The 18,608-nt window shown below is 46.0% G+C and overlaps 1 protein-coding gene across 1 annotated transcript in view; it reads left to right on the top strand.

The window, feature by feature from the left end:
• paxx (PAXX non-homologous end joining factor) overlaps positions 1 to 1,560 on the top strand; it is a 29,539-nt gene extending 27,979 nt beyond the window's left edge. Inside the window, exon 8 of the mRNA XM_085965845.1 lies at positions 1,333 to 1,560. Within this exon, the coding sequence (XP_085821971.1) occupies positions 1,333 to 1,381 (49 nt within the window). The 3' untranslated portion in view covers positions 1,382 to 1,560. The remainder of the gene's footprint in view (positions 1 to 1,332) is intronic.
• Positions 1,561 to 18,608: the final 17,048 nt, after the last annotated feature.

Below are 18,608 nucleotides of genomic sequence, written 5' to 3' on the forward strand. Positions count from 1 at the left end.
GCCACATGAAGTGATATTAGGACAGGTGACCCAAAGCCTGGTCAAAGAGGCAGGTTTTAAGCAGTATCTTAAAGCAGGAGCGCGCGCTAGAGAGGTGCGAGAGGTTTGGAGAGAAAATTCCAGAGTTTAGGGCCGACGCAGCGGAAAGCACGGCCGCCATTTATCGAGTGATGGAAATCAGGGATGCACAAGAGGCCAGAGTTGGAGCAGCGCAGAGATCTGGGAGAGTTGTAGGGCAGGAGGAGGTTAGAGATAGGGAGGGGCGAGGCCATTGATGCCCTACTGTTTTTTTTTTAACGATAATGCTCGTGTGAGAAGCGCCTTGGGATGTTTTACTATGTTAAAGACGCTATACAAATGTAAGTTGTTATTGTTTCCCACACCGAACATCTTTGGGCCAGTTCGAGTGACATTGCCGGTTTGTTCTTATTTATTTGTTCTTGGGTGGATGACATTGGCAACAACAAAGATGCCATGTCACCATCCCGAGGTGCCCTGAGGGCATTAAGAGTCTATTACATAGTCTGGAACTGAAGTCACACGTAGGCCAGAGCAGGCAGAGGTGGCAGGTTGCTTTCCCTGTAGGGCATTAGTGAATTAGTTGGGTTTTTATTACAATCCAGCAGCTTTCTTGGTCATTTTGAATTCAATTTCACAATTTGCCATGTAGGGATTTGAACTCTCAAGGCCCTGGGTGCGAGTCCAGTACCATAACCACTAGGCTACCGTACTCGGATCAGCCTTGACCAGAGTGATGAGTGCCAATTTTGTGCTGTAGGCCCAACTCCATTAGTAGACTGACAAAAAGCATTTCACAAAGGCTCCTTACAGCCAGAGGAAACTTTTAACGTCACCTGTCTGGGCTGGGCTTTCACTCAAGTCCGAGATGTGAAAAGCCAGCCTCTAACGCACTGCGCCGCTGGTTCCTCTGCCTCTTTATTTTGTTTCAAAGCGGTGTGGCTCCCGAATGACACTTAAAGGAGCTTCAGGGAAATTTTCAGGTGCCCCCCGCCCCCCCAGTTCCTGGAATGGCCCGGAATATTGCTCACGATGCCAAGTGAAGAGAAGAATGAAAGATTATACGAAGAAAAATTAGTGATGGCAACTGATGTTATCTTTCATCCTGTACAAAGAGAGGTGTCTCACAAGGCACTTTGCCTTCATAGCCCTGTCCCTTTAAGTATAAAACCTGCTCCCTGAGGTTTTCAGCTGAGCACTGGCTGTCCAAGTCTTATACTGTGCAAGTCGGTGGTGCCATTGGTGCTTTGTACAGATGGAAGGTTGTACTCCCTGTGTCATAGATACAAACTGTCTCTTTCCTCTTTCATTCAGAACAAAGGCTCCCACTGGAGTGAGTTTTGAAGACAAAGGTGACGAGTGAAGCATCCCATTGGGCTCGAAATGAATTTGCTGGAGATATTTATAATGAATTGTAGTTTACCATAATGTATTGCTTATTATAAACAATGATGAATATCGATTTTAAAAGAAATTTTAACAAACAATAATGGGACATTTTATAAGGCTTTTTAAATTAAAGATTGAAAGTATAAAAAAAAATTGTTTCACAGTGTGTGTTAAATGTAGAAGGCAGAGTTCACACACGGGTGTTGGAGGGGTAAGCTTTGTCGTAGAAGCGTGGTATATAAGATTGGTGAGATGCAGGTGCAAATAGCCACATGGGAATATGATGTCGTGGCGATAACGGAGACCTGGCTCAAAAAAGGGCAGGATTGGGTGCTAAATATTCCTGGATATAAGGTGTTCAGGAATGTTAGGGAAGGAAAGAAAGGAGGTGGTGTGGCAGTATTGATTAAGGAGAATGTTAGTGCTGGAGAGAGAGGATGTCCTGGCGGGGTCAAGGACAGAATCTACTTGGTTAGAGTTAAGAAACAATAGAGGTGCCATTACATGACCAGGTGTATTCTATAGGCCACCAAGTAGTGGGAAAGATGTAGAGGAGCAAATTTGCAGGGAAATTACACAGACGTGCAAGAACTATAGAGTAGTAATAATGGGGGACTTCAATTATCCTAATATAGACTGGGATAGTAATAGTGTAAAGGGCAGAGATGGGGAAGAATTTCTGAAGTGTGTTCAGGAGAACTTTCTTGATCAGTATGTTTCTGGCCCAACGAGGAAGGAGGCATTGCTGGATCTGGTTTGAGGGAATGAGGTGGATCAAGTGTAGCAAGTGCCAGTAGGTGAACATTCAGGGAACAGTGATCACAGTATCATAATGTTTAGATTAGCCAATGGAAAAGGACAGGGAGCAATCTAGAGTAAAAATACTTAATTGGAGGAAGGCAAATTTCAGTGGATTGGGTACGAAACTGACCCAGGTAAATTGGAATCAAAAGTTGGCAGGCAAAACTGTCATGAACAATGGGCTTTATTTAAAGAGGAGATGGTTAGGGTACAGTCGAGGTACATTCCCACGAGGGAGGAAGGCAGGGCAACTAAAGCCAGAGCTCCCTGGATGATGAAAGAGATAGCGAGAAAGATGAAGCAGAAAAATAGCGTGTATGCCAGATGTCAGGTTGAGAATACAAGTGAGAATCAGGCTGAATGTAGAAAGTTCAGAGGGGAAGTGAAAAAGAAAATAAGAGGGCCAAGAGAAAGTATGAGAATAGATTGGCAACTAACATAAAAGTGAATTCCAAATTCTTCTATAGGCATATAAATAATAAATGGGTAGTAAGAGGAGGAGTGGCGCTGATTAGCGACCAAGGGGGAGAAATACGATAACACCCCATTTGGGGCGCCATTATTGGCCGTGCGCAAAGTTTAGCGCCTGGCGCTAATTATCGCCTCTGACTGCAAACTTGGCTTCTATCACCCCTGGAGGTGATTGGAGGGCTAAATCAGGCACTACACACCTCTCTTAAGGCGCTAACGCCGAGGAGGGAGGCGCTACCTAAGAGCACGGGTGAAACTCATGTGATGTCAGTCAGCAATGGAACACAGACAGACTGGCGCCGGCCAGTTCTTAAAGGGGAGGGTCGATCTTGCTCTCCATCCACACCCTGCTCATTGCAGCCTTGAATCTCGGCCTGGAGAGACCTGTACATCAAATCTGCTGGAAAGAACAATGGAGAGGCCCAGGGAAAGAGCTCAGAGTGCAGCCCCCACAGTCTCTTCTAAATCAATGCAAGGAAGGTCAAATCAAAATGAACCTGCAAAGTGCAGCTCAGTATCCAAAACTCCTTCACACAGCGTTGAATCTCTCCAGAAGTCTCTCAGAATGCGTGGTGCAAAAATGTCGCCGACAAAAAAAGGCAGGAAGCGGTCGCCTTGAAATAGCGCTCTCCCAGTCCCTTCCCGACTGCAAAACGCTCCCCTCAACCTGTCGTTGCTAGCGGCAGGCGGTAAGGCAGGGGGCGCCACTCAATATCCGGTCCGGGGCGTTGCATGCTTGACTGGCGTCACGATCTGCAGGTGCAGGAGATCGTGGCGGTAGTATTTAGCACCACCGCAAAACGTCTGGTCAATTTTGCGAGCGGTGCAAACATCGCCGCGCATGGGCACTAGTTGCTTTGCGCCCCATTAGCGCCCTCTTAGGACGCTAACAGGAGGCACAAAGCAACCAAATTTGTCCCCCCAAAAAGGAGACCTGGGCATGGCTGAGGTACTAAACGAGTACTTTGCATCTGTCTTCATCAAGGAAGAAAATACTGCCGAAGTCATAGTGAAAGAGGAAGTAGTGGAGATACTAGATGAGATAAAAATTGATAGAGGTACTAGAAAGGCTGTCTTAAGTCACCAGGACCGGATGGGATGCATCCTAGGATGCTGAGGGAGGTTAAGGAGGAAATTGCGGAGGTACTCGCCATAATCTTCCAGTCCTCCTTAGATACGGGGGTGAAGCCAGAGGACTGGAGAATTACAAATGTTACTCCCTTGTTCAAAAAAGGATGCAAGGATAAACCCAGCAACTACAGGCCAGTTAGTTTAACCTCGGTAGTGGGGAAGCTTTTAGAAACGATAATCAGAGACAAAGTTAACAGTCACTGGGACAAGTGTGGATTAATTAATGAAAGCCAGCACCGATTTGTCAAAGGCAAATCATATTTAACTAACTTGATCACATTTTTTGATGAGGTAACAGAGCGGGTTGATGAGGGCAATGCGGTTGATTTGATGTACATGGATTTCCAAAAGGCGTTTGATAAAGTGCCACATAATAGACTTTCCAGCAAAGTTGAAGCCCATGGAATAAAAGGGACAGTGGCAGCATGGATACGGAAACAGAGAGTTGTGGTGAACGGTTGTTTTTCGGACTGGAGGAAGGTATACAGTGGTGTTCCCCAGGGGTCGGTTCTAGGACCACTGCTCTTCTTGATATATACTAATGGCTTGGACTTGGAAGTACGGGGCACAATTTCAAAATTTGCAAATGACACAAACTTGGAAGTATAGTGAACAGTGAGGAGGATAGTGATAGACTTCAAGAAGACATAGACAGGCTGGTGAAATGGGCGGACTCATGGCAGATGAAATTTAAGGCAGAAAAGTGCAAAGTGATACATTTTGGTAGGAAGAACGAGGAGAGGCAATATAAACTAAAGGGTATAATCCTAAAGGGGGTGCATGAACAGAGAGACCTGGGGGTATATGGGCACAAATCATTGAAGGTAGCAGGGCAGGTTGAGAAAGCAGTTAAAAAAGCATACATAGAAACATAGAAGATAGGAGCAGGAGTAGGCCATTTGGCCCCTCGAGCCTGCTCCGCCATTCAATGAGATCATGGCTGATCATCCAACTTCAGTACCCTGTCCCTGCTTTCTCCCCATATCCCTTGATCCCCTTAGACTTAAGAAATATATCTAACTCCTTCTTGAATATATTGAATTGGCCTCAACTGTCTTCTGTGGTAGAGAATTCCACAGGTTCACCACTCTCTAGGTGAAGAAATTCCTCCTCATCTCAGTCCTAAATGGCTTATCCCTTATCCTTAGACTGTGATCCCTAGTTCTGGACTCCCCCGCCATTGGGAAAAGCCTTCCTGCATCTAGTCTGCCTAGTCCTGTTAGAATTTTATAAGTTTCAATGAGATCCCCTCTCATTCTTCTAAACTCTAGCGAATATAAGCCTAATCGACCCAATCTCTCTTCATACCTCATTCCTCCAGGTATCAGTCTGGTGAATCTTCGCTGCACTCCCTCCATGGCAAGAACATCCTTCCTCAGATAAGGTGACCAAAACTGCACACAATACTCAAGGTGTGGTCTCACCAAGGCCCTGTACAACTGCAGCAAGACATCCTTGCTCCTGCACTCGAATCCTCTCGCTATGAAGGCCAGCATACCATTTGCCTTCTTAACCGCCTGCTGCACCTGCATGCTTACCTTGAGCGACTGGTGCACAAGGACACCCAGGTCTCATTGCACTTCCCCTTTTCCCAATCTATTGCCATTCAGATAATAATCTGCCTTCCTGTTTTTGCCACCAAAGTGGATAACCTCGCATTTATCCACATTATACTGTATCTGCCATGCATCTGCCCAATCGCCCAACCTGTCCAAATCGTACTGGAGTTTCTCTGCATCCTCCTCACAGCACACACGCCCACCCAGCTTTGTGTCGTCTGCAAACTTGGAGATATTACATCTAGTTCCCTCGTCTAGATCATTAATATATATTGTGAATAACTGGGGTCCTAGCACCGATCCCTGCGGTACACCACTAGTCACTGCCTTCCACTCGGAAAAAGACCCGTTTATTCCAACTCTTTGCTTCCTGTCTGCCAACCAGTTTTCTATCCAAGTCAGTACCTTACTCCCAATCCCATGTGCTTTAACTTTGCACGCTAGTCTCTTATGCGGGACCTTATCGAAAGCCTTCTGAAAGTCCAAATACACCACATCCACTGGTTCTCCCTTATCTATTCTACCAGTTACATCCTCAAAAAATTCCAGTAGATTAATCATGCATGATTTACCTTTTGTAAATCCATGTTGACTTTGTCCGATCCTGTCACTGTTTACCAAGTGCTCTGCTATTGCATCTTTTATAATGAACTCTAGCATTTTCCCCACTACCGATGTCAGGCTTACCGGTCTATAATTCCCCATTTTTTCTCTACCACCTTTTTTAAATAGTGGGGTTACATTGGCTACCCTCCAATCCATGAGAACTGTTCCAGAGTCTATAGAATTTTGGAAGATGACCAGCAATGCAGCTACTATTTCTAGGGCTACTTCCTTAAGTACCCTAGGATGTAGATTATCAGGCCCTGGGGATTTATCGGCCTTCAATCCCGTCAATTTCCCTAACACCATTTCCCTACAAATACTGATTTCATTCAGTTCCTCCCTCTCATTAGACCCTGTACGGGTACGGGATACTGGGCTTCATAAATAGAGCCATAGAGTATAAAAGCAAGGAAGTTATGATGAATCTTTATAAAACACTGGTTCGGCCTCAACTGGAGTATTGTGTCCAATTCTGGGCACTGCACTTTAGGAGGGATGTGAAGGCCTCAGAGAGGGTGCAGAAAAGATTTACGAGAATGATTCCAGGGATGAAGGTCTTCAGTTATGTGGATAGACTAGAGAAGCTGGGGTTGTTCTCCTTCGAGCAGAGAAGGTTGAGAGGAGATTTGATAGGGGAGTTCAAAATCATGAGGGGTCTGGACAGAGTAGATAGAGGGAAACTGTTACCGTTGGCGGAAGGATCGAGAACCAGAGGACACAGATTCAAGGTGGTTGGCAGAAGAACCAAAGGCGACATGAGGTAAAACTTTTTTATGCAGCGAGTGGTTAGGATCTGGAATGCACTGCCTGAAAGGGTGGTGGAGGCAGACTCAATAGCGGCTTTCAAAAGGGAGTTGGATAAGTACCTGAAGGAAAAATAATTGCAGGACGGGGGAGTGGGACTAGCTAAAGTGTTCTTGCAGAGAGCCGGCACGGGCTCGATGGGCCGAATGGCCTCCTTCTGTGCTGTAACCATTCTATGATAGTATAAAACGGGTGATATCAGGATCGTCCACCCGTTATTTACCTCTTCTTTGTAACAGCTTCCATAATCTATCAACTATAGTAAGAAAGACATGCATTTTTATAGTGCCTTTCACGACCACCGAACGTCCCAAAGTGCTTTACAGCCAAGGCCGTACTTTTCAAGTGTGACCACGATTGTGATATAATGTTGTAAGGCAGCCCATTTGCACACAGCAAGGACCCACAAACAGCAACGTGATAATGACCTGATAAACTGTTTTAGTGATGTTGGTTGAGAGATAAATATTGGCCAAGACACCAAGGAGGAACTCCGCTGCGCTTCTTCGAAATAATGCCATGGGACCATTTACATCCACCTGAGAGGGCAGACGGGACCTCGGTTTGACGTCTCATCTGAAAGAGGGCACCTCCGACAGTGCAGCACTCAATTCAATTCAATTCAATTCAAATCGCTTTATTGGCATGATAAGTTACATCTTATGTTGCCAAAGCATCAAAATACATTTATGGTTTAGCACATAAACGCAGTTCTATTCATACAGTGTATAAACAGGTGTATCCCTGAGTGTATAAATATACATTCGCATTGTTTATATATATTCTTTTCTTAGTTTACTGGTTGTCCCTCTGTTCATGGCAAGCTGTAACATAGTGTGCCGCCAGTGTTACACAGCTTCTCTCCTCTCCCAGTAGGAATGGGAGTTTTTGGTTGTCATTCAGATTTCTGAAATCAGGGCATATTTGTGAGAATTTTTGGTAGAAATTCTCCCTGATGCCCTGATATTTTCCGCAGGCTGTGAGGAAGTGCATCTCTGTCTCCACTACTCCCTGACTGCAGTGAGTACTGCACTGGAGTGTCAACCTAGATTTTGTGCTCAGTATAAAGATGTGAGTGCAACCACCTGAGCCACAGCAGTCACCTACAACTACAGTATTGAAACAACACACAGACCCTCAAATAGAGCTTGAGCAGTTATTAAAATCAATATCCCTCATTTCGCAGTTCCTTTAAGGGCTTATGTTTTAATCTTTCTGCAATTGATTTTCTTTGTCCGAGTTTCTGCATGAACAAATCCCTGAAAAGAACAGCGGAACACCATTTACCCAAACAGCTTAGCAAAACGTGGCTGTTTAGAGAAATAAATAATTCTGATAACTGATTATGTATTAATTCTAATGCTGTGACATATTAAATGATCAATTCAACACAAACACCAATGTACAATACAATGAAATAATGAAGCACATAGAGCACGTTGTAAAATTAATACAAACTGTCTAAAGGCCTTTAACCTAACATCGCTACTTCCCATGGCAGTTAACTTAACAGAAGCCTGCTTAGTCGATGAACATAGTCCCTGGAACCTATTCAATTAGATCATGGCTGATCTGTATCTAAACTCCATCTACCCAACTTGGTTCCGTAACCCTTAATACTCTCAGCTAAAATCTATCGATCTCAGTTTTGAAATATTCAATTGACACCCAGCCTCATCAGCTTTCTGGGGGAGAGAGTTCCAGGTTTCCGCTATCCTTTGTGTGAAGAAGTGCTTCCTGACATCACCCCTGAACGGCCTGGCTCTAATTTGAAGGTTATGCCTCCTTGTTCTGGACTCCCCCCACCAGAGGAAATAGTTTCTCCCTATCTCCCCTATCAAATCCTTTAATCATCTTAAACAGCTCTACTAGATCACACCTTAATCTTCTATACTCGAGGGAATACAAGCCTAGTCTATACAACCTGCCCTCATAATTTAACCCTTTTAACCCTGGTATCATTATGGTGAATCTGCGGTGGAATCAGGGAGCAAATCAGCTTGAACCACACATGCACCTCCCAAAGGCAACTCCGAAACGTCACTGGATGATGGTAGCGCTTTTCCCACTCTCTGACGCCTACATGTGCTTTTGTCGGGTACTGGAGCTTTACTTTAGTGGGTCTGTGGCCAACAGCATTGGAGGCTAAGCTTGTCTCGTCAGCTGTTGAACCATGAGTACTTTTGAAATATCATTTTGCAGAGAGAGAGAGCTGCTGCAGTGGGTTTAGACACCTGCCCTTTTCTTTCGCAGATTTGGGCTCAAAATAAAGGGATGAAATTCTCTGCCTTTCTGCCATCTGTAATTGAATCTCAGCAGTCTCAATCCATTTCCTGGGCACAGTTTGTGACGTAATTGGGTACTACATGGCCAGTCTTGCCACAGGATTGATATTCCCACACTGTGGCTGTCATGGCAGCCTTAGCCTGCTTCAAACGACTATAACTGACCAGGCATGGTTAATGATGACACTGGATGTTCCACTTGTACAAGTGGCCCCTTCACCTTAAGCACAAAATGTCTTTCAACTGCCGGAACTCTGTTGAAACTTGACTTCCATCACTGGATTCCTCTACCAACAGGAATTCGCTGCTCTACTGACTACACGGTTTGACTCAGTGGCTGTGACTCTGCTCTGCTTTTCAGTCGCTTCAAGTCTTATGCTGCTGAATTCTTTTGTCAAATTGGTTTCCGATCTCCTGGACTTCTCTGGACATCTAGACTACGTTTCTGCTTTGAACTACACTGGATTACACCACTACGTTTCTGCACTGGACTACACTGGATTACACTGTAACAATTACCTGCTGTGTCTCTGTCTCTGCTGCTAAAAAAAAAATTAACTTTTAAACTGCGGTTGTGTCTCTGCTGAACTGGTTCTACGGGTTCTACTGGTTTTTCAGCTCTGCTGGCTTCTAGCTAGCAGCTGCTGGTTCACTTGCTGTCCGATGACTCGTTCTACTGGTTTTCAGCTTTGCTGGTCACTGGCTTGTGGTTTTACTTTGATCTACGGTGACCTCCAACTTGCGTCAATTTCACCATCATCTTCCTGCACCGCTACCGACTCTCATTCCTATGGCAACAACCTCCATCCTCGAACTTTCTACCCTTCAAATATCTTCTGGACTTCACTCGCCTGCTTTGGACAGCGGTCCGTCGATGCTCCATGCCGGCCCCATCCAACTTCCATCGGCTTTGTCCTTCCATGGGACCTCTGACTTTGACCCTGGTCTCCCTACTATTCCCTGCTACCAGGAAATATGTATCCCATTAATTACTACATTTAACCAGGCCTATGTAACCTGAGCTTTTCCCCTGTGTCCATTTGCGTGCGCACTTTGACTGCCGCTCCGGACCCGAGCCATTCAATACATTTCCACTTTTTCACCCCCTTTTCCTTTTCTCTCTATCCCTCCCTGGCCGCTCTTTCCGACATGCCTCCTTTCATCTCTCCTCTCTCGGATACACTCCCTCCCAAATCCCTACCCAACCCTTCATTACTCTTCGACCTTCCGACTCTCCTGTCGCCGTCCCAGGCTCGACGCCCTCTTAAATTAGCCTACAGCTTCTCTCTGTGCCTCTCTTGGCATCCTACGAAGGGCCCATTGAGGCACTCGTTGCTGCCTCCTTACGAGCAGCAACCCCAACTATCCCATCCTACTCCCTCGTTGACCTTCCCGCCCAACGCACCCACGGGGGGCTAATCTTGCCAATCTCCTCCCCATCCAACTCATCCACCCCAGCGCTGACCCTGTGAATGCTGGCATTGGGTCAGCCATCACCGACCCTCTCCGCATCTCCCTCCAGAATGGCCGTTCACTTGCGAACAAGGCCCTTGACATCCATGAGCTTATCGTGGATGATTGCATCGATATCATGGCCCTGACGGAAACTTGGTTGAGGGGTGATGACACCTTACCCTTAAATGAAGCCTCCCCGCCTGGCTATACCTTCCACCACTTGCCCCGCTCAGACCGCCGTGGTGGCGGTGTGGCTCTCATCACCAAATCACATCTTGGTCTGTCCCCCTACTCCTCTGGCACTTTCTCCTCCTTTGAGCATCTCACCTTATTCCACCCCTCTCACCTCTCATTTAAAACTCTCGTTCTTTGGTGATAAATGTGTTAACACATCCCTATGAATTCTGTCGATCATCATCTTAATAAAAGCATTAATCCATTTAAAATAAATGGGTTAGTGCCTTTGTTAAAATAGGAGTACTATCTAAGCACATTAACACCTTCATAGGCGTTTATCTCATTTGTTCTTGGTAGGACCGTTCTATGCCAACATTGTTTGCCCCGTTACCTACAAAACAACAGCGACTATATTTCAAAAATAATTCTTTGGCCGTGAAGTGCTTACGGGATGTTCTCTGTTCCTCCAACTCTGGCCTCTTGCCCATCTTCAGATTCCTTCACACCACTATTGGTGGCAGTGTCTTCAGCAGCCTTGGCCCTAAGCTCTGGAATTCCCTTCCTAAACCTCCCCACCTCTCCTCCATTAAGACCCTCTAAAACCTACCTCTTTGACCAAGCTTCTGGTGACCCATCCTAATGTCTCCTTCTTTGGCTCGGTGTCAATTTTTGTCCGATTATGCTCCTGTGAAACACCTCAGAACATTTCATTACGTTAAAGGCGCTATATAAATGTAAGTTGTTGTTGTTGACATGAAAAGCACAAACTATGCAAATGCAAACACGATAACATCTCCTGGCACGAATTCAGCCTCTTTGTACTTTTTCAATCCCCATTTAAACTATATATTTTTAATTGGCTGAGAGAATCACAATATTTGCAAATCTAACGGCAATGGCAGCAATTAAACATCTGGTCCCGCGAATAAACATGACAATTTGTCACAGTGCTGCACAAATTGCAGATATAAATATCCCTTTGTGTTCCTGCCACACTAAAGCAGTTAAAAACATAACGGGCAGCTTCACGCAGCTGCAGAAAACAAAACCAGTTCGTCCAATCTTGACTCTTGCTTCTGAAACAGGAAACAAAATATTCAGTTACTTGGCCATGAAAGAAATTGTGCGTTGGTTCTTGGCGCTCCATGCCCAACAGCTGCAGAATGTGCAATACAGGGGAACGGCCCTATCATTCTGTTCTGGTTGGGCGGGAGGGGGAGAGGAAGTACAGATGATCTGATGTCGCTTCTAAGTCCCCTCTGCAGTAACAGCACTTCAAACTCGAGCCAGAGAAGCAGATAGAATATTTGCGCTGAATGACGCAATGTCAGTGAGCTAATTAAGAAGCATGTTATCATGGACACAACATAAAAAGACAGAAAGTACCCAGTCCCTCCCATGAAGTGTGAGATAAACGGATGGATATGGTGGACAGGAAGAAACAGAGAGAAAGCATTAGAAGCTCACAAAAATCAGCTCTGACAGGATGTTAAAATGCAGGCTCCTCTACAAAGTAGCAAGTCATTTTTTAAAATTTGTACTATTTGGTATATTTTTGTGCTCATCAAGGTTAGGGTGTCAGTGCCTGGGAATGGAACACTTTCAGCACTGGATGCAATTGGAGTTCCCACTTTCCCACGTGGGATGGTAGCATAGCAGATATGTTACTGGACTGGTAGTCCAGAGACGCAAGTTCAAATCTCACGAAGAATTTAAATTCAGTTAATTAATTAAATAAAGCTAGTGTAATGGTGACCACGAAACTATCAAATTGTCGTAAAAACACATCTAGTTCACCGTAGGGAAGGAAATCTACCGTCCTTACCTGGTCTGGCCTATATGTGACTCCAGACCCACAGCAAATGGGTTGACTCTTAACTGCACTCTGAAATGGACGAACAAGCCACTCAGTTGTAACAAACTGCTAACAATAAGAAGAATAAAACTGGACAGACCACCCAGCACTGACTTCGGACACGGCAACACCCCAGTCGACCCTGCAAAGTCCTCACTAACATCTGGGGACTTGTGTCAAAATTGGGAGAGCTGTCCCAAAGACGAGTTTGCAACCATCTTCAGCCAGAAGTGCCAAGTGGATGATCCATATGGGCCTCCTCCTGAGGTCCCCCACCATCACAGAAGCCAGTACTTCAGCCAATTTCATTCACTCCAAGTGATATCAAGAAACGACTGAGCGCACTGGATACAACAAAAGCTATGGGGCCCCAACAACATCCCGGCTGTTGTGCTGAAGAATTGCATTCCAGAACTAGCTGCACCTCTAGCCAAGCTGTTCCAGTACAGCTACAATACTGGCATCTACCCGACAATGTGGAAAACTGCCAGGTATGTCCTGTCCACAAAAAGCAGGACAAATCCAATCTGACCAATTACCGCCCCATCAGTCTCCTCTCAATTATCAGCAAAGTGATGGAAGGTGTCGCCGACAGTGCCATCAAGCAGCACCTGCTCACCGATGCTCAGTTTGGGTTCTGCCAGGTCCACTCAACTCCATACCTCATTACTGCCTTGGTCCAATCATGGACCGCAGAGGTGAGGTGAGAGTGACTGCCCTTGACATCAAGGCAGCATTTGACTGAATGTGGCATCAAGGAGCCCTAGTAAAACTGAAGTCAATGGGAATCAGGGGGAAAACTCTCCACTGGTTGGCGTCATACCTAGCACAAAGGAAGATGGGTGTGGTTGTTGGAGGTCAAGCATCTCAGTTCCAGCACATTGCTGCAGGAGTTCCTCAGGGCAGTGTCCTAGGCCCAACCTGCTTCATCAATGACCTTCCCCTCCAACATAAGGTCAGAAGTGGGGATGTTCGCTGATGATTGCACAGTATTCAGTTCCATTCACAACTCCCCAGATGATGAAGCAGTCCATGCCCGCATGCAGCAAGACCTGGACGACATTCAGGTTGGGCTGATAAGTGGCAAGTAACATTTGCGCCACACAAGTGCCAGGCAATGACTATCTCCAACAAGGGAGAGTCTAACCACCATCCCTTGACATTCAACGGCATTACCATCGTCGAACCACCCACCATCAACATCCTGGGGGTCACCATTGACCAGCCACATAAATACAGTGGCAACAAGAGCAGGTCAGAGGCTAGGTATTCTGCGGTGAGTATCTCACCTCCTGACTCCCCAAAGCCTTTCCACCATCTACAAGGCACAAGTCAGAAGTGTGATGGAATACTCTCCACTTAGCTGCATGAGTGTAGCTCCAACAACACTCAGAAGTTCAAAACCATCCAGAACAAAGCAGCCTACTTGATTGGCACCCCATCCACCACCTTAAACATTCACTCCCTCCACCACCGGCGCACCGTGGCTGCAGTGTGTACCATCTACAAGATGCACTGCAGCAACTCGCCAAGGCTTCTTTGGCAGCACCTCCCAAACCCACGACCTCTACCACATAGAAGGGCAAGGGCAGCAGGCACATGGGAACACCACCACCTCCAAGTTCCCCTCCAAGTCATAAACCATCCTGACTTAGAAGTATATCGCCGATCCTTCATCGGCGCTGGGTCAAATTCCTGGAACTCCCTCCTTAACAGCACTGTGGAAAGTATCTCCACCACACGGACTGCAGCAGTTCAAGAAGGCAGCTCACCATCACCTTCTCAAGGGCAGTTAGGGATGGGCAATAAATGCTGGCCTTGCCAGTGATGCCCACATCCCAGGAAAGAATTTTTTTAAAATTGAAACTTAAAAATTCCTCTGCCCAACAATGTAGTCTAACCCAGGCCTACCAACGCTGCCAATTTTAGTGGGAGACTTGTGATTACACACTGGAGAGCAAGAGAGCACAAGGGAGGTAAAGCTATCCCAGCATTCATACCACTGGTGAAAGCACCCTAGTAAAACTACAAGCTCTACTGTTTCAGTAGAGTGCTTTCACCACCACTATGAATGCTGGGATTACACTCATCATGTGGCTCTTTCTTGCATTGTCTGAGCCTCCAGCTAAAGAAAGCAAGAGAATACGCTTGCAAATACAATGGGTAGGCTGTGAAGAGAAAGAGAACTAAAATCAAAAGCGAAGAAGTTATGTTAAACTTGCTTACACCACACTTGGAGTGCTGTGAACAGTTCTGGTTTCCATATTACAAAAACGATACAGAAGTGCTGGAGAAAGTGCAAAAAAGTTTTACAAGGATGATACTGGAACTGAGAGACGAAAACTATCCGGGTAGACTGAACAAAGTGCGGCTCCTCTCTCTAGAAAGTTGAAAAATGAGAGGTGATCTGACCGGGGTCTTTAAAATTATGAAGGGGTTCGCTAGGCTAGACGTAGAGAAGATGTTTCCACTTGTGGGGAGTCCGAAACTAGGGGCCACAATTATAAGATAGTCACTAATAAATCCAATAAGGAATTCAGGAGAAACTTCTTTACCCAGAGAGTGGTTAGAATGTGGAACTCGCTACCATGGGGAGTAATTGGAACGAATGGCATAGATGCATTTAAGAGGAAGCTAGATAAGTATATGAGGGAGAAGGGAATAGAAGAACATGTTGCTAAAGTAAAATGAAGTAAATAGATTAAGGGTAGGCTTGCGTGGAACATAAACACCAGCATAGATCTGTTGGGCCGAACGGCCTGTTTCTGTGCTGAAAATCCTATGTAACTCTATGTAATTGAAGAGAAGTGGCAAAGAATATGAGTTGGGGAAGGGAAAGAGGAAGAACTACATAGAAACTACAATGTGGAAACAGGCTGTTCGGCCCAACCAGTCCGTGTTGGTGATTATCTTCCACATGAGCAGTAATCCTAATCCCATGTACCTGTCCTGCCCATCTATACACCTTTCCTTCAACTACCTGCTGAACTTATTCCTAAATGTTTGCATGGTCTGGTAACTCTGCATTCCACAGCTTCACAACCCTCTGTAAAAATGTTTCTGCTGCTCCCTGTTCTCAATCTGTTACATATATCTGTATCCCTTTGTTCGAGATTCCTCACCCACCAGATAGTCTGTTCTGATCTACCATGTCACATTCCTTCATAATTTAAAAAAAACCTCCATCAAATCACCTTTTAATCTCCTCTATTCTATTCTAACAAATACAGGCTCAGAATAATATATTGATTGCGCGCAGCCTTTCCCCCGCAGGCCATGTGCCACCTTAAGCAACGTTTATGTTTTTGTTGCAAAGCAGACCCTCAGACATGATTCAAAAACTCATATCCAGGAGCTGTCCAAAGTTCACAGCCGTTTTTATTATTCATTCTCGGGATGTGGGAGTTGCCGTCATTTATTGCCCATTCCGAGTTGCCCGTGAGAAGGTGGTGGTGGGCCGCCTTCTTCTTGAACCACTGGTGATGGTGCCCCCACAGTGCTGTTAGGTAGGGGAGTTGCAGGATTGTGACCCGGGGCATCCTCTCACTGGGTGAACTTTTCCACTTCTCACACCAGCCGCCCTTGTGACCAGAGCACTCTTGCCAACTTCATGATGAATTGTGAGCAATTCTGTGCGGTGGGGCCACACTCAGAAGGAAGTGGAATTAAACTGTCAAACCCGGGATTCCACTATTACCATTTTAGTCCATGTTACCATCCATCCACCATGTGAAAATAAAAATGTACCTGCTGTCATGTCTGTATATATTTGTTTTCTGTTCCTGAGCACTGCCTAGGGAGCTTTCCCTTGCAAACACTTGCTGTGTTTTCCCCAAACATACAGTTTGTGCAGGTTGCTATGATACACTCATCCACAGTTCACATATGTAAACATCAACAACAACAACTTGTATTTGTATAGTGCCTTTAACGTAGTAAAACATCACAAGGCGCTGCACAGGAGTGTTTTAAGACAATAAATTTGACACCGATCCACATAAGGATAAATTAGGGCAGGTGAACAAAGAGGTAGGTTTTAAGGAGCGAGGTAGTGAGGCAGACAGGTTTAGGCAGGGAATTCCAGAGCTTAGTGCCTAGGCAGCAGAAGGCACGGCCACCAAAGGTTGAGCGATTATAATCAGGGATTCTCAAGAAGGCAGAATTAGAGGAGCGTAGATATCTATGGGGGTAGTGGGGCTGAATGAGCTAACAGAGATAGGGAGGGGCGAGGCCATGGAGGGATTTGAATACAAGGATGAGAATTTTGAAATCGAGGCATTGCTTAACCGGGAGCCAATGTAGGTCAGCGAGCACAGGGGTAATGGGTGAACGGGACTTGGTGCGAGTTAGGACACGGGCAGCTGAGTTTTGGGCCTCACGTAGGGTGGAATGTGGGAGGCCAGCCAGGAGTGCGTTGGAATAGTCAAGTCTAGAGTCAACAAAGGCATGGATGAGGGTTTCAGCAGTGGATGAGCTGAGGCAAGGGTGGAGACAGGCGATGTTACGGAGGTGGAAATAGGTGGTCTTTGTTATGCTACGGACATGTGGTCGGAAGCTCATTTCAGGGTCAAATATGACACCAAGGTTGTGAACAGTATGGTTGAGCCTCAGACAGATGTTAGGGAGAGGGATGGAGTCAATGGTTAGGGAACGGAGTTTGTGGTGGGGACCAAAAACAATGGCTTCGGTTTTCCCAATATTTAATTGGAGAAAATTTTTGCTCATCCAGAACTGTATGTCGGACAAGCAGTCTGACAATTTGGAGACCATGGAGGGGTCAAGAGAAGAGGTAGTGAGGTAGAGCTGGGTATCGTCAGCATACATGTGGAAACTGATGCTGTGTTTTTGGATGATGTCGCCAAGGGGCAACATGCAGATGAGAAGTAGGAGGGGGGCCAAGAATAGATCCTTGTGGGACACCAGAAGTAACGATGCGGGAGTGGGAAGATAAGCCGTTGCAGGTGATTCTCTGGTTATGATTAGATAGATAAGAATGGAACCAGGCGAGTGCAGTCCCACCCAGCTGGACGACGATGGAGAGGTGTTGGCGAAGGATGGAGTGGTCAACCGTGTCAAAGACTGCAGACAGGTCAAGAAGGATGAGGAGGGATAGTTTACCTTTGTCACAATCACAAAGGATGTCACTTGTGACTTTGATGTGAGCCGTTTTCGTACTGTGGCTAGGGCAGAAACCTGATTGGAGGGATTCAAACATGGAATTGCGGGAAAGATGGGCACGGATTTGGAAGGCCACAACACGTTCAAGGACTTTGGAGAGGAGAGGGAGGTTGGAGATGGGGCGGTAGTTTGCAAGGACGGAGGGATCAAGGTTTGTTTTTTGAGAAGGGTGATGACGGCAGATTTGAGGGAGAGGGCGACAGTACCCGAGGAGAGAGATCCATTAACAATGTCAGCTAACATGGGAGCCAGAAAAGGAAGTTGGGTGGTCAGCAGTTTGATGGGAATAGGATCGAGGGAGCAGGAAGTGGGTCTCATGGACAAGATGAGCGCAGAGAGGTCATGAGGGGAAATCGGAGAGAAACTGAAGAAAGATGTGAGTTCAGGGCTAGGGCAGGGGGGAATCTTAGAGGAAGTTTGGCCCAGTGGGCTGGGGGAAGGAAGGGAAGTGGCAGAGGCAGCTGATCGGATGGTCCCAATCTTAGAGACAAAGAAGTCCATGAGCTCCTCACATTTGTTATCAGAGGTGAGGGTGGGGGAGACAGGGGGGGTGGGGTTTAAGAAGACGGTTAGCAGTAGAGAATAGGAGCCGGGGTTTATCTTTGCATTCCAGAATGATTCTGGAATAGTGAACAATTTTGGCAGACGAGAGCAGGACCCGATACTGCTTTATGTGGTCCAGCCAGATCTGGCGGTGAATGGCTAAACCAGTTGTCCGCCATATCTGTTCATATCAAACTGAAAGAAAGAAAATAAAGGCTTACATTTCATGACCTCAGGACACCCCAAAACGCTTTATAGCCAATTAGGTACTTCTTGAAGTGTAGTCACTATTGTAATGTGGGAAACATGTCAGCCAATTTGTCCACAGTAAGGTCC

This window comes from Somniosus microcephalus, chromosome 23, assembly GCF_052327205.1.
Source record: "Somniosus microcephalus isolate GS21.2 chromosome 23, FLI_Smic_1.0, whole genome shotgun sequence".
In the NCBI taxonomy this organism is placed as follows: domain Eukaryota; kingdom Metazoa; phylum Chordata; class Chondrichthyes; order Squaliformes; family Somniosidae; genus Somniosus; species Somniosus microcephalus.